Source organism: Vanellus vanellus (genome assembly GCF_965231255.1).
Source record: "Vanellus vanellus genome assembly, chromosome: 30".
NCBI lineage: Eukaryota > Metazoa > Chordata > Aves > Charadriiformes > Charadriidae > Vanellus > Vanellus vanellus.
The window spans coordinates 1,265,811-1,282,022 of record NC_138935.1 but is presented as its reverse complement, the minus strand read 5'-3'; the positions used below and the strand labels follow the sequence as shown (position 1 = coordinate 1,282,022).

General features: G+C 58.7%; 3 protein-coding genes across 3 annotated transcripts in view; 1 reads left to right on the top strand and 2 right to left on the bottom strand.

The window, feature by feature from the left end:
• Positions 1 to 7,154, bottom strand: part of LOC309682551 (LIM homeobox transcription factor 1-alpha-like) — a gene marked incomplete at both ends in the record, with an annotated part of 30,046 nt that extends 22,892 nt beyond the window's left edge. Inside the window, 2 exons of the mRNA XM_082496664.1 lie at positions 2,814 to 3,000; positions 7,097 to 7,154. Coding sequence (XP_082352790.1) covers positions 2,814 to 3,000; positions 7,097 to 7,154 — 245 coding nt within the window. The remainder of the gene's footprint in view (positions 1 to 2,813; positions 3,001 to 7,096) is intronic.
• Positions 1 to 16,212, top strand: part of UBL5 (ubiquitin like 5) — a 114,875-nt gene that overhangs the window by 93,871 nt on the left and 4,792 nt on the right. The gene's annotated exons all lie outside the window — the stretch shown is intronic.
• On the bottom strand, positions 9,893 to 14,980 carry LOC309682555 (hepatic lectin-like; the record flags this gene model as incomplete). Its single annotated transcript, XM_082496669.1, has 6 exons — positions 9,893 to 10,028; positions 10,319 to 10,431; positions 12,089 to 12,240; positions 12,702 to 12,782; positions 13,892 to 13,999; positions 14,938 to 14,980. The coding sequence occupies 6 exons, from the start codon at positions 14,978 to 14,980 to the stop codon at positions 9,893 to 9,895; spliced, it is 633 nt and encodes a 210-aa protein (XP_082352795.1).

The following is a 16,212-nucleotide window of genomic DNA, read 5'->3' as shown; positions in this document are numbered from 1 at the left end:
GCAAAGGGGCTCCGGTTTTCCATCGGAGGGAGGCAGAGTGAAGGGGAAAGCCTTCATCTGCAGCCACAGAGCCAGTGAGTGGCAGAGGGATGGGATCTCCCATCCCACGTTCCCCTCCCAATGGCGTGAGAAAAGCCAACAGAAGCCCCTGAGCGCCTTCGTTAATAGAAGTGCATTTATGACCGCGAAAGGCAAAAAAATACCCTTCACCGCTTCGGTGCTGGGGCAGAGCGCGACCGCGCCGCCAGCTCAGGCGCTGCCCAAATTCGGGGCTGCGTCTCCAGCGCCGCGGGCGATGCCGCTCGTTGAGTTTGGCAGACGAGGCGGAGTTTGGGCTACGTCTAAAAACCCCATTTTTTTTTTTTTTTCCCGAGGATTTCCCACGCAGCACCGGCTGTATTCCATCAAATCGCGCAGCCCAGCGATACGCGGGGCGGCTGCTTCCCCAGCCGTCCTACAGCCCCCTCCGGGTACCCGCCACGCTTTCACTTTCGGGATGTCTCCTTCCACATCGCACCACCACGACCCAGCTTTCCGCTTCCAAGATGCCTTCGGCCCCTGGGGCTCCGCCAACCGCTTCCCCCTGCTCAGCTCCGTCTGGATGCGCCAACACCCAACCGCCGCACCGCGGCTGCGCAGTTCCAGTCACGCGACACGCCGCGGAGCGCCCCAGCCCTGTCCTCTCCCGGCGGCCCCGGCACGGTGTTCAAAAGCAAATGAAGCTGGGCTAGGTGATCGCTGCAGGTCCCTCCCAACGGAAATATTCCATTCCATTCCATTCCATTCCATTCCATTCCATTCCATTCCATTCCATTCCATTCCATTCCATTCCATTCCACTCTACTCTCTTCTACTTCTCTTTTATTTTCTCTTTTCTTTTCTTTACTTTGCTTTTTATATTTCTGTTCTGTTGTATTCTATTCTGTTCTTTTTCTATTTCTTTTGTATTCTATTATTTTTCTAATTCCATTCCACTCCACTCCACTCCATTCCACTCCATTCCATTTTACTCCATTCCATTCCATTCCATTCCACTCCACTCCCTCCAACTCCATTCCATTCCATTCCATTCCATTCCATTCCATTCCATTCCACTCTACTCTCTTCTATTTTTCTTTTCTTTTCTCTTTTCTTTTCTTTGCTTTTTATATTTCTGTTCTGTTGTATTCTATTCTGTTCTTTTTCTATTTCTTTTCTATTCTATTATTTTTCTAATTCCATTCCACTCCATTCCAATCCATTCCATTCTGTTCCATTCCACTCCATTCCATTTTACTCCATTCCATTCCATTCCATTCCATTCCATTCCATTCCATTCCATTCCACTCCACTCCATTCCATTCCACTCCACTCCACTCCACTCCACTCCATTCCATTCCATTCCATTCCATTCCATTCCATTCCATTCCACTCTACTCCACTCCATTCCATTCCATTCCATTCCATTCCATTCCATTCCATTCCATTCCATTCCACTCCACTCCATTCTATTCCATCCCATGCCATGCCATTCCACTCCACTCCACTCCACTCCACTCCACTCCACTCCACTCCACTCCACTCCACTCCATCCCCTTCCATCCCATTCCACTCCATTCCCATTCTGTTCTAAATACTCGGTGCTGTCGACCCTCCCGACGGGACAGTATCACCACCCGGAGCAGAGCCGAGCCGAGCGCAGCCCTGGCCGCGGCAGAGGCAGGCGCGACCCGAGGCGTGGGCTCCCTCGCACCAAAGAGCGGGTGCGCCGCTGCAAGAGCACGCGGGGCTTCCCGGCACCTCCCGGCACAGCGGTTAGGGGACAGCACTCCTGTCCTCGCCTGGTCTGCTCTTCACCCCACCAGCAGGACCTTCGCTGAAGGGGGGAGAGGTTAAAGACAGCATCTGTCATTCGTTTTAGTGGCCAGCCCAGCCCAAACCACAACGGCAGGTTAAATCTGCCGGCCCGCGTGTCCCAGAAGGACAAGGCATGGAGCGCTGTCTTCTCCTGGGCAGCCTTGGACACCCCTCATTTCTTGAAAGAGCATCCCAAGAACCAACAGCTCATCCTTTCTGCCCCAACAGCTTCACAGAATCATCACAGAATCGGCTAGGTTGGGTGGGACCTTGAAGATCTTCATAGAATCATACAAGGGTTTAGGTGGGAAGGGACCTTGAAGATCATCCAGTGCCACCCCCTGCCCTGGGCAGGGCCACCTCCCCCCAGCCCAGGTTGCCCCAAGCCCTGTCCAACCCGGCCTTGAACCCCTCCAGGGATGGGGCAGCCACAGCTCCTCGGGGCACCCTGCGCCAGGGGCTCACCGCCCTCACGGGGAAGAATTTCCCCCCGCTGTCTCCCCTAAATCTGCCCTCTGCCGGTGCCAAACCGCCCCCCCTCGTCCCACGGCTCCCCCCCCTGACCCAGAGTCCCTCCCCAGCTCTCCCGGAGCCCCTTTAGGCACTGGAAGGGGCTCGGAGGGCTCCCCGGAGCCGTCTCTTCTCCAGGTGGAACAACCCCAATCGAGTCCAACCACACCCTGCCAAATCCACCACTAAACCAGACCCGATCCCTTCTGCCTCTTCGTCCCCGCCATGTCACCACCTTGAGTCACAGCTGAGCACTTCTGCCCCTCTCTTGGGACAACATCCTTTCGCAGGACACCTCTGTGGTCCTCATCACCTCACCTGGTGCTCACCAACCGACGTGACACCCACACCACGACACCCTTTGGCCGCCCACCCTTCCAGAACCCCACCTTGCGACCGACCCTCCAAGACGGTCAAAACAGAGCCGAGAAGGAAGGAAAAATGGGAAGAAACCAGAGGGCACTTACTTCTCGTAGTCGTGTTTGCAGTAGAGCTGCCGGTTGCGACAGTAGCAGGTCCCGGAGAGTGGCTGGAGGCAGACGGCGCATTTCACGCAGCCTTCGTGCCAGGAGCGCTCGTTGACTCGCAGGAGGAACCGGTCGGAGATGGGGGTGTCGCAGCCGGCGCACACCTCCCGCATTTTGGAGTCCGAACCTGGGCAGGAGGGAGAAAGAGGGCGGTGAGAAGGAGGTTGGCTTTGCTGAGGGGGGACCACGTCCTGCAGCGCTATCTGCCGTTTTTTGGAGGGGGTGATGCTTAACCTCACGTAATTCCTTGCAATCATCTACTGTTGTTTTTTGCTTTAAAAAAAAAAAAACAAAAAACAAAAAAAAAAAAAACCAAAACAACCAACCACCACGTGGCGTTAGTGGAGGAGAAGGGAGGCTGGACACGGAGGTTTTTGTGGAAGCCTCGAAAATAAATGTCAAAGAAGTTGGCGCTGCGAAAGCAGCGGGTTCTGGGTTTCTCCGCAGGTGGTAAATTGGAGGTGAACCCCTGGTCCACCGCTCCGGCACGGTGTAAATCGCGGAGGACGTGGAGAACACAGGCGTGGGAAGGGGAGAGCAAATATACGCGTGTCTCGCCGGGATGCTGAGCCTGTTCAGACCTCGGTCGGGCTCAGAGGAGAGACCTGCGTCTGAATTTGGTCCAGTTTCGCCCCAGATTTGGTGCTGACAGCTGCTCAAAAAGGCTCCAGAGCTTTGGGATTTTTATTCCCCCCCCCCCCTTTCCTCCTCGGCGTTATCAACGCGGAAATCTATGGCTGCTCTTCAAAGGCGTCGTCACGATAACTTCAAGGTAAAGGAGTGAGTAATAAATACGCTATCTGGGGCGCTGGATCTGGGCTCCGGGCTGGGCCAGGCAGCGGCGCCCTCTCCGGTGGCCACGGCCTCCCCCCCTCGCCGAGCTCCTCGGCTTTTACGAGCGCTTCTCTCCGTCCTCTCCAGCCTCGCCACGCTTTTATCCTCCCGTAAGCTCGTGGATCCCGGGGTGACGCCGGCCCGAGCCCCCTCCGAGGCTTGGAGGGATGATGGCACCCCATGGACGAAGCTCGTGGTCGTTTTACGAGGCCGTGAGCTGCCGAGGGCAGCCGAGGTCTTCTGCTGCGCCTTGGGAGGAACCGGGAGGGTTGAGGGGCAACGCCCCGCGCCCGGCTCGAATTTGGGCGCCGTCCCAAGGCAAGGAGTCAAAAAGGCCAGAAGCAGCAGGGGGGGCAAACGGCAGGAGACACGGCCCAGCGGGGACCCGCGGCGCCTCCGCCCAAGGCCGGGGGACGCGGAGGAGCCCCGAGCCGGCGGCGGCAGCGCCAACAAAAGGGCAATTTCTGCCTCTGCGGGAACAGGCGGAGACTCTCCCAACCCCGCAGGTCTCACCGGGGCCTCCGGGAAGCGGCCCTTAACACCTGACCACGCTCCTCCGCCGGCCGACATCCCCGTCAGGAGCCCGAATCGGCCCGACGGCAACTTGCTTTCCGCCTCGGCGGGTTTAGTGGGCTCAACGCGGTGGTGGGAGGAGGGAGGAGCGGGGCACGGGGCAGGACCGCCGCGGCGGAGGCAAAACGCCGCCGCCGGCGGGAGGCTTTCTTGAACACTTATTTTTTATTTTTTTTTTTTTTCCCCCTCCCCCCCCCGGCCAGTTTGAGCTTACAGACGCTTTCCCAAAGTCCCGAAATCATCTGAAACCCCGGCAAACGCTCTCTGCCTCTGCTGTGGTTACACCGACGTTTGGCGTTGATGGGGGGTGGGGAGAAAGGGGGGAAATCGGGCTAATTTGGGCTTTCTATGCCCAAACGTCGGGCGATGCCGGACGTTGCGGCAAGCCGAGTCCTTTGCAGCTCCCGGGCTCGGCACGGCTCGTTAATTAAGCGCTGGGACCTGCAAAAGCAGGTGACGGCACGAGCTGGGAGGGGACCAGACCCCCAGGGCTCTCCTGCAGGTCGGCAGCCAGCAGATCAGGGCTGGGAAATGAGGATTTTAGCCCAAGAAGAGGAAAAAATGAATGTGGGGCGGGTGGTGCCGGAGCAGCAGCACGAGAGCCGTAACGGTGCGGCTCTGTGACGGCCGGAGGGCAGCGGGGGTGGCCACGGCCACAAGCAACCCCGTCCCAGGGGGCCGCGGGCAGGCGCAGAGGGTCTCCGGGGATATTCGCCCCACGTGGAGCCTCCACTCCTCGCTTTTTCCTCCCTTATTAACTTTTGGCGTCAAATATTTCCCCCCTTCTTGACTTGGCGCCCACGGGCTGAGCGTCACCGCGGGACCAGCCAAACCTCCAGTGGGTTTTGAGGCATATGGGACAAAAAATAAAAACCCCAACCCCAATTCCTCTTTAATTTTGGGGCGGGGGGGAAGCAGGGAAGGATCTAATAGTAAATTAGGCTGCGAGCAGCTAATTGAGTCGCCAGGGAGCTCTGGGAATGGGGGATCGGGCTGAAAGGGAGAGATACAAAACTTCAGCTCCCCGGGGATGTTTGTCCCTCCGTCTCGCCCCGGGGATGTTTGTCCCTCTGTTTCGCCCCAGGGATGTTTGTCCCTCTGTTTCGCCCCGGGGATGTTTGTCCCTCCCTCTTGCGCTGGGGATGTTGGTCCCTCCATCTGTCCCTGGGGATGTTTGTCCCTCTGTTTCACCCCCGGGATGTTTGTCCCTCCCTCTCGCCCCGGGAGCGGGCAGGAGGACACGGGGTGGTGGGAGGCAGGAGAATCCTGCGCGCGTCGTGGCTGGGGATGCGCGGGCAGGGCCCGGAGCAGAGGCTACTGCCCGGCAATAATTCCCACCCGAGTCTTGTTCGGCACAAGGCCACGGTCGCGGCGATGCCGTAAGCCAACGGGAGAGGAGCGAGCGATCCCGAGCTCCAGGGGATGGGAAAAATCCCAGGAAAACTGTCGGCTTGCCGGAATCTCCCCGCAGCCAGCCCGGGAAAAAGAGGCAAAACTGAAAGTAAAGGAGACTCTGCCTTACGCTGCTCTAAAGCCATCGGGGTTGTAAAACCGCAACAGTTTGGACCAGCAAATATGTTAAGGAAGAGCAATTCCCAACCCACCATGTTGCGGCTCGGTGAGAAAGGGAAAAGGGAACGACGAGAGGGGGACGGGACGTGGTGAGCCCAGCGTGGACGCGGAGGGAGGCAGCTCCCGGGCGCCTCATCCCCCTGTTATCCAAAATTAACCCCCCTGCATCCAGACCCTCCCGCCGCGCGTGAACTGCCCGCCGGCTCTCCTGGGCAGCTATCCTCGCCGACAGTTAAAACTCGGGTGAGCAAAGCCGACGGTTGGGATGGCCGAGGGCCACGCGCCCGCAGCCTGCCCCCCCCGCCACGGCATGCGCCCGAAAATCAGCAACGGAGCGGGGTGAACCGAGGCTCCGAAGGGGCTTAGCCAGGAGGTCGGGACAGGCAAGGGGTGGACGCTCGCGGTGTCCCCCGTCCCTTCCGGGCTCGGTGCCTTGTGCCGGTGCTGTCTGCCGTTAAGGACAACCTCAGCCCAACCGCAGCCGCAGCTGCTTCGGGGTTGCAAGATGGCATTTTGCCGCCTGCCAACATCTTGCCGGGGCTTTTGTTGCCGCAAAATTGGCAAACCGCAAAGCCGGGCTGAGCGAGGCGGAAGGGGGGGGGTGTCCCTCTCTCCCACTCACCCCAACAATCCATGGGGGGGGGGGGGGGGAAATCTCCTACCCGAGCCGGGAATAAACCCCACAGAGGAGCGGGGAACGCCGCTGACGTCTCTTGGGATTGTATTTTGGGGGGAAAAACGGGCAGCGCAGGCAGTGCTGGCTGGTCCTGCTGCAACTTGCGGACATGCTGAGACCCCCAGAGTGGTCCGGGGAGGAGGAGGAGGAGGAGAAGGAGGAGGAGGAAGAGGATGAGGATGAGGATTAGGATGGGAATGGGAATAGGGATGGGGATGGGGATGGGATGGGATGGAGATGGGGATGGGGATGGGGATGGGGATGGGGATGGGGATGGGGATGGGGATGGGATGGGATGGGATGGGATGGGATGGGATGGGATGGGGATGGGATGGGGATGGGGATGAGGATGAGGATGAGGATGGGGATGAGGATGAGGATGAGGATGAGGATGAGGATGAGGATGAGGATGAGGATGAGGATGAGGATGAGGATGAGGATGAGGATGAGGATGAGGCAGGCAGCCCCAGATGCTGCCTGAGCAGCCCGGGCTGGAGGGGCTGGGGGGGTGGGGGGTGTCCCCGGTGCCCGGTGCGTGGCACCCGCTCCCGCTCTCCCCGGCACTCACCGAAGCCCAGGACCGGCGTTGCCTGCTGCAGGCAGGACGGAGCCTCTTCCGTCTTCATGCCGGCGGCCAGCGCGGGGGCTGCGGGCGGAGAGGAGCGTTAAGGACCGGCACCGGTGTCCGTCCCCTCCCGCTGGATCGGGGCTGTCCGGTGCCTCCCGGTTCGTTTTCCGCCTCCCGGAGCTGGAGCTCCCCTTAACGAACGGCAACGAAATCACGGCGGCGGCGGCGGCCACCCGCCCCGCTCCCCCCGTTCCCGTTGGGGTTAAGACCGACCTTGCCCCCGGTATCCCCGGAGCCCACCGGAGGGGCTGCACCGGGGGCTGCGGCCGCCGTTCTTCACCCGCCCCCACCCCCTTCCCCGCCTCTCCCCGCCCCGTCCCGTCCCGTCCCTGCGCCCGACGGGTCCCTCCGCTGCCGCTGCCGCTGCCGCTGCCGGTCCCTCCGCTTACAGACGGGGCGCACACCCGTGTGTCCGTCCCCCCCCCGCTCCCCTACGGGGCATCCCCGCCGGTGGCTTTACCGGCGCCGCATCCCCTCCCGCCCCGTCCGTCCACTCTTCGGCTTCTTACCGGGATAACGATACCGGCAGCGGTACCGGCAGGGAGGGGACGGGAGAAGAGCGGAACGGGGGCGCCACCGTCCGCGGGGCACAACGCGCAGCCCCCGCCCGTGTCCGCGCCCCCGCCCGTCAGCGCCGCCGCCCCCCGCCTCCCCCGGGAGCGCGCCTGAGCCGGGAGCGCGCCGGGGGCCCCATCAAGGCACGGACACCCCCCACCCCCCACCCCCCCCCCCCCCCCCGGTCGTCCCCCCTCCCGGTGCGCCCAAGAGGCGATACCGACGGCGACCCCGGCAGCGGGAGGGGGGGTGGGGGGGGGTGGGTTCCGTGCCACCGGTGTCGTTAATCCGTTTCACCGCTCACCGCGGGGCTGCCGGGCTCTGTCGCGACAGCAGTGTCGCCGACAGGGCAAGAGGAGGCGCGTCCTGCCGCCGTCGGGGAGAGCGTCGCGGGCACCGGAGCGGGGAGGGGGGCGGCGGGCGGGGGGGGGGGGTGTCGGTGTCCGCGTCCCTCCCGCCGTTCCTCGAACGAATCCGCCGCGGGGACCGTCCGGGGAACCGGGCGGGGGGGGCGGGGGGGAGGGGGGGAGCGGGGGGAACCGGGACTCAGCGGAGCTCCCGGGGCGGCCCCGGGGAGCGGGCAGGACGTCGGGGTGTCCCGGGGGGGCGCTGGGTGCTGCCCCCCCCCCCGCCTCCCCCGGTCCCCGGTCCCCGGTCCCGAGCTGCCCCTCGGGGGGGCGTCACGGTGGGGAATCCCCCCCCCCGGGACCGGGAGACTGAGAGCGGCTCAGTGCAGCGCACACGCGTGTGCACACACACACACACAGAGCACACACACGCTGTGCCGTGTACCACACGTGTGTGCACACGCACAGCACACACACACACACTGTGCGTGTGCACACCCGGACACACACAGCACACACAGAGTGCGTGCACACGCGTGTGCACACACACACCCTGTGCAGTACACACACACACAGATGGGTGCACACCAGCACACCACACAGTGCACACGTGTGTGCACACACACCCGCTGGCCCCGGGCGAAGTCCGGCTGCCACCAGCGGCTCTTCGCCCCGAGCGGCACGAGCCGAGTCCTGCCTGGAACCAGTGCGGGAGCTCAAAGTTTCCCAGTCAGACTCAAAATGGGCTTTTTTTTTTTGGTGGAAGGGTGGAGCAGGTGGGGGAAAAGCCCCCTCCTGCTCCCGGGGTGCAAATCCCGTGTACTGGAATCATGGAATCGTGGAATCCCGGGATGGTTTGGGGGGGGGGGAAGGGACCTTTAGAGGTCACCTACTCCAACCCTCTGTCGGGAGGTGGGGAGAGGTGGGGGGGTCAGCCTGGAGAGGAGAAGGCTCCGGGGAGCCCTCCGAGCCCCTTCCAGTGCCTAAAGGGGCTCCGGGAGAGCTGGGGAGGGACTCTGGGTCAGGGAGGGGAGCCGTGGGACGAGGGGGGGCGGTTTGGCACCGGCAGAGGGCAGATTTAGGGGAGACAGCGGGGGGAAATTCTTCCCCGTGAGGGCGGTGAGCCCCTGGCGCAGGGTGCCCCGAGGAGCTGTGGCTGCCCCATCCCTGGAGGGGTTCAAGGCCGGGTTGGACGGGGCTTGGGGCAACCTGGGCTGGGGGGAGGTGGCCCTGCCCGGGGCAGGGGGTGGCACTGGGGGGGGGGCTTGAAGATCCCTTCCAGCCCAAACAGTTCTGTGGTTCTATGATTCTATGAGCGGGGCCACCTCCCCCCAGCCCAGGTTGCCCCAAGCCCCGTCCAACCCGGCCTTGAACACCTCCAGGGATGGGGCAGCCACAGCTTCTCGGGGCAACCTGGGCCACCGTTTCACCGCCCTCAGCTCAAAACATTTCATCTGTCTCCTCTAAATCTCCCCTCTTTTAGCTTAAACCCATTGTCCCATCTTTCCCACTCGTCCCCAGCCCACTCCCGGCGTTGCTGCTGATCTTCCCGACGTCCCTCCACAGCCCCAACCCACCCACCCCCTTCCCGCGCACAGAGGAGCTTCGTTAACCGGAGCAATAATCGTCCTTTATTAGGCTGAGCTCCCCACGGAGCACCCGGATTCCTGCGTATATTGCTTAGGACCACCAAAATCCATCCCCGCTCTTCCTCGGGACGGCGCGGCGGGGAGGAAGAGCGGGGAGCGGGCACTCGGAGAGTATAAATTAAGAAGAAAAAGGGAAGATTTGCGGTGCCGGCGCGTCGGCCGGTGCCTCCGCCGCCCGGTGCCGCTCAGTTGGGCAGAGGCTTTTCGCAGACGTAGTAACACTCGTAGGTGCAGTAGACGTCGTTCCACTTCCCGGAGATCCAGATGTGGGCGCAATCTTCGTTGCGGCCGCTGTCGTTGGGTTCTCCCTCCTTCCAAAACCTGAGCAGGGAAGGATCCAACTGAGCCAGGGCGGCGGGGGGCGGGCGGCCGAGCTTTCCCTGGGACGGGGAGAAGGGCAGCGACTCCCTAAACCCGCCGGGTTTTTCGTGGTTTTACAGCCCAATTCTTGCCTCTGCTGCCGGTAGACCTCGTGTGGACGCCCGTCCCGGGACGGGGTGAAAAAACCCGGTGTGAGGGGTGAAACGGGGTACGGGAGGTGCAGGCAAGGGAAGCCGGCGGCTGTTTTGGGGTGTCGGCCCCGAAAAAAAGCAGCGCAGGGCAACACTCACGTGAACGTGGTTTTGTAGTCGGTCCCGTCGATCCATTCCCATTCCCCTTCCGAGTTCTCGTCGGTGAGCCCGATCCAGAAACGCTCATTCCTTGTCCTGAACATGACAAAATTCTGCAGCGGGGAGAGGGATCAGGAGGGAAAAGCGCCAGGAAAGGGCTCCGCGGGGCGACGGGCGACCTCAGCCCCCCGCGTTGGCACCGCCAAGGAGCCGGAGGGGTACAGCTCTGCGCTCGGCTGTTCGTTTACGAGGCGGAGGAGCGCGTTCGAGGGTACTGCCTCCAGCTCGGGGGGTCCCCACAGCAGAAGGACACGGAGCTGGTGGAGCGGGGCCGGAGGGGGCCCCGGAGATGCTGGGAGGGCCGGAGCCCCTCTGCTGGGAGGGCAGGCGGGGAGAGGTGGGGGGGTCAGCCCGGAGAAGAGAAGGCTCCGGGGAGCCCTCCGAGCCCCTTCCAGTGCCTAAAGGGGCTCCGGGAGAGCTGGGGAGGGACTCTGGGTCAGGGGGGGGAGCCGTGGGACGAGGGGGGGCGGTTTGGCACCGGCAGAGGGCAGATTTAGGGGAGACAGCGGGGGGAAATTCTTCCCCGTGAGGGCGGTGAGCCCCTGGCGCAGGGTGCCCCGAGGAGCTGTGGCTGCCCCATCCCTGGAGGGGTTCAAGGCCGGGTTGGACGGGGCTTGGGGCAACCTGGGCTGGGGGGAGGTGGCCCTGCCCAGGGCAGGGGGTGGCACTGGGGGGGCTTTAAGGTCTCCTCCAGCCCAACCCAGTCCACGGTTCTGTGACTGCAGGTGGGGGTCTGTGTCTCAGCCTCGGGGGCAGCCAGAGCAGCCCTGCATGCAGGCAGCAGCAGGCAGCAGACAAGCAGCAGGCAGCAGCGGGCAGGTAGTAGGCAGCGGCAGGCAGGCAGCAGCCCTGTATGCGGGCAATGGGCAGCAGCAGGCAGAGGGCAGGCAGCAGGCGGCAGTGGGTAGTGAGCAGGCAGCAGCAGCCCTTTATGCGGGCAGCAGGTGGGCAGCAGGCAGGCAGCAGGCAGCATCAGGCAGAGGGCAGGCAGCAGGCGGCAGAGGGCAGGCAGCAGGCAGCAGTGGGTAGTGAGCAGGCAGCAGCAGCCCTTTATGCAGGCAGCAGGCGGGCAGCAGGCAGGCAGCAGGCAGCAGCAGGCAGGCAGCAGTGGGCAGGCAGCAGTGGGCAGGCAGCAGGCAGGGGCAGGCAGAAGCAGCCCTGTTTGAGGGCAGGCAGCAGGCAGTGGGCAGGCAGCAGGCAGGGAGGAGGCAGCAGGCAGCAGCAGGCAGGGGCAGGCAGCAGCAGGCAGGGGCAGGCAGCAGCAAGCAGGGGCAGGCAGCAGGCAGCAGCAGCCCTGTTTGCAGGCAGCAGCAGGCAGCAGCAGGCAGCAGCAGGCAGCAAGCAGGGAGGAGGCAGCAGCAGCCCTGTTTGCAGGCAGCAGCAGGCAGGGGCAGGCAGGGGCAGGCAGGGGCAGGCAGCAGCAGGCAGCAGGCAGGGAGGAGGCAGCAGCAGCCCTGTTTGCAGGCAGCAGCAGGCAGGGGCAGGCAGCAGCAGGCAGCAGGCAGGGAGGAGGCAGCAGCAGCCCTGTTTGCAGGCAGGGGCAGGCAGCAGCAGGCAGCACGGGCTCTGCCTGCTCTCTGCTGGCTGCTGCGCAGGATGACAGCAGCGGGTGCGGGATGGCAGCGGGGAGGCCGGGAGGGCCCCGGGCGGGATTTTTGGGCAGAATTCAGGCGAATTCGGGCTTCCCTGCCCGGAGGCGGTTGCGCGTACCTGCTTGGCGTAGCTGTTGATGACAGCCAACTGGGAGCGCATCTCCTCGCACTGGGCCTTCGCCTTGTGCCAACTGGTGCGGGTGAGGGAGAAGTAATAACATTTCCCGTCGAAGTATTCCCATTCCCTGGAGCCCGGTCCGCAGGGAAACACTGGGAAGAGGAGGAGGAGGAGGAGGAGGAGGAGGAGGAGGAGGAGGAAAGTCAGGGGGGGTCGCAGGCGGCCAAACTGGTCCGCACTGGGATCATCCCAGCGCGAGGGTTTTCCCAGTGCCAAACTGGTCCAGCCGCGGCGGCACAGCCCCATATAGGGGGATTGCCGCGGAGGCGTCACCCCCCAAAAAAAACTTCTGTTCCAAGGAAAAATTGTTGTTTGGTTGTTTTGGGGTTTGTTGTTTTGTTTTGGTTTTTTTTTTTTTGTTGGAAATATAAGTGGTTGCTGGTGGCGGAGCGGCCAACTGGGGAGGGGGATGGACGCGCTGGGGAAGCAGCGACATTTCGGGGACGATTTAGGGAAACGTCGGAAAAAATAAAAAGAAGAAATAAATTTAAAAAAAAAAAGAAAGAAAGAAAGAAAGAAAAAAAGTGGGTTTGGGGCAGCGGCCGGGACTTACGGAGAAAATCCCGGCTGGAAACGTTCTGGTTCTGTTTCTCTTCCGGACGCACCGCGTTGAGTTTAGACGAAATGGCTGAAACTATTTGAGAGAGATATTTTATATATTTATATGTATTTATATGTATTTTTGGATACGTGTATATGCATTTTTATGCATTTATCTGTATTTTATATATTTATATGTGCATTTTTATATATTTATATATGCATTTTTGTATATTTATATGTATTTTTATATATCTATATATGTATTTTTGGATAGATATGTACTTTTAGATATTTATATATGTATGCTTATATATTTATTTGTATTTCTATATACTTATATATGTATTTTTATATACTTATATATATATTTTTAGATATTTATATATGTACGTTTAGATATTCATATACGTCTGTTTATATATTTATTTGTGTTTCTATATACTTATATATGTATTTTTATATACTTATATATGTATTTTTAGATATTTATATATGTATGTTTAGATATTTACATACGTATGTTTATATATTTATTTGTATTTCTATATACTTATATATGTATTTTTATATACTTATATATGTATTTTTAGATATTTATATATGTACATTTAGATATTTATATACGTATGTTTATGTATTTATACGTATTCTATATACTTATATATGTATTTTTATATACTTATATATGTACTTTTAGATGTTTATATGTCTATGTATTTAGATGTATTTTTATATACTTATGTACGTATTTTTAGATTTATATGTATCTTTATATACATATATATTTTTATATATTTATATATGTATTGTGATATATATTTTTTTATATATATATTTTTACTATCTTTACTTCTACGTATTTATATATTTCTTTTTACATATTTCTGTATATTTTTATATATTTTCAATATATTTCGATATATCTTTATAAGTATCACTATATATTTTTACATATCTTTATGCATTCATATATGCAAATATATTAAAAATATGCGCTTATATATATTTTTTTTATAACTATATTTTGCATCTCGACGGTGGCACGGACGTCGGCGTTCGCTACGCGGGACGCTCTGGGAGCTCCTGTGGTGGCCCCGTCCTGTGGGATGAGGCCCCGCGGAGTCCTCCAGAGCCCGAGCGGTGCGCTCGGACCTCCCGTACCTCCTGGTCCTCCCTAATTAATTAACTCAGCCGCGGTACCTCTGGAGAGCGAGACGGCGGACAGGGTGACCATCAGCAGAAAGGAGAGGGCCAGCAGCAGGTACACCGTGCAGAAGGATCTCAGCTTCTGCTGGAAGAAGTTTCTGTCTTTAAAAGAAAACACGAGAGATGTGGAAATATTCCCCTCGCATCACCGGGAGGTGGTGGTGGTTTGTTTTTTTGTTTTTTTTTGTTTTTTTCCCAAAGCTTTTCCAGTTCCATTTATAGAAGGGTTAATAAATAACCCGGGATGGTTAGCTATCTGCTACAGGAGCCAAAATTTTGATGGTAATTTCTGTTGGGACCCGCCTGGGGGGCTGAAAGCTCCCCAAAACCGACGGCCGTCGCACGGCGTAACCCCCGGAGCGGATCTGAGGTACCGCATAATTAAAATAAACAGAAAATTATAAGCTTATAGTGTGTGTTTTGGGCTGCGCCATGTTTCTAACCCCTCCTGTCTGCCCATGACCCTCATCGCAAGGGATATTGTTCCCCAGGTGACAGTCCGCGGTTTGGAGGGCTCTTTGGTGTCCCAAGGTGGCGTCGGGCGTCCTTCTCGGAGGGGTTGAACCTCGGAAACCCCCTTCGGGTTCCGTCGTCCAACCCTGGGAGGTTTGCAAGGCCGCCGGGCCGCTGGGTTTGGGGAGCTCGATTTGGGAAAGCCGCGGGAAGAACCTCGTCTTGCTCCAGTCCGGGCCGTTCCCGAGGCCCAACGCTCTCTGGTGCCGCTGGTTGGGCACCACCAGCTTCACACCATCGTCTCAGCCACAGCCACCACCTGCGGCTGCGTCCCCTTCCCTCCTCTCCCACCTCAGCCTCGAGGGACAAGCTCGTCAGGGTGGGCTCCCCCATCCCAACCAATCAACCCCGTTAGCTCTAATTAGCCAAATTGCCTAAAAAGAGGAGGAAGGAGAAGGTGGACCTTCCTCTCCCTCAGAAACCCAACGTATTGGTGGAGAAAGACGGTGACGCAAGATACGGTCTTCGTTACCCTCTTTGCTCCTGCCCATCTCCTCGAGGCGGCGGCTTGAAGGGCTGAAGTTTACCTTTGAAAACGTGCAGGTCGTCGTGAAGATGTTCCTCATCCATCCTGGTGAGTCGGGGTTGGGAGGAAGGTAGGGGGGGTGTGGGGTGTGTGGGAGGCAGCGTAGGACCGAACAAGCAGAAGCTTTTTCACCGGGATCTCCGGAACTGAGACCTCGCGGTACCTCAGGGGATGTTCAGTCCAAAGGTTATAATTTAACCTGCCCGTTTTCGGGCTGCCTCCCATTGGTTTGTCCTCTCGAAAATAGCAGTTTGGATGGTGGCCACTTCCAATAATTTGGCCGTCTGGAAGGTTTTTTTTTTTTCTCCGGCCCGGCCGGGTGCCCTCTTTGTAATTCTTCCCCGCTCCCCCTTAGGAGTGAAAAAGGGCAAATTCTCAAGTTTCTGGAGGTGTTTCCTCCAAGCGAAGGGTTGGATGGCTTTGGAAACGAGCGGGTCTGGAAAATAGGAAATAGGTTTTGGCTTGGAAAGGGGATATGGAGGCACAAGCGCCGCCCCGACGGATGCGCTTGTCTGACAGATTAAAACAGATGTGGGTCCGATGTTGTGCCGTATACATCTACGTGCGACGGAGGTGCAGGAGCAGGTTGCTGCTTGGAGGTCGCTTCCCTCCCAGAAGGTTTTGGGTTCCTCTTGCGTTTTCTTTTCACTTCGGATGTGAACTTTCGCTCCTCTCGGCCCCGATGAGACCCTCAGCGCCGGTTCACGCACTGGCTTTGCTGAGGGTTCAGCTTTTATTCTCTATTTTAAAAAAAAAAAAGGGCTTTGATGTCATGATGCGCGTAGCGGCAGCTGTGAGGTGCAGTTGGGGGAAGAACCCTTCAAGGTAAAGGTTGGCAAAAGAGGAGACGGAGATAAACAGAGTAGAAACCTCCTGAATTTGGAAATTAGGAGCAGTAAGGGTCGAGAACAGCCCTCCAAAAGCTCCAGTAGATGTGTGAGGAGGGTGAGCTGCAGCGCTCCCGGGGCAGAAACCGAATTCGGGGATTTAAAAAGACCTTTTCAGTTCTTTATTCCTAGAATTTGCCCGCGGTCATCCCATATTTACAGCTCCCCTCCCGCTTCCAGCCCTGCGAAACCCACTCGGTGCCACGTGCGCTCGTAACCACTGTTCCGCGTTGAGCGATTACGCGCTCGGCGGCGATGATGGAAAAGCGGCAAGTTGGGACTGGGGGAATATTAAACGCCGCTGTTCGGAGCGCCGTTGCCATCAAACATCCCACCGCAGACGTCGAGAGAGCGTTTAAGGTTCTCGCCGCACCGCGCCTTGACTGACT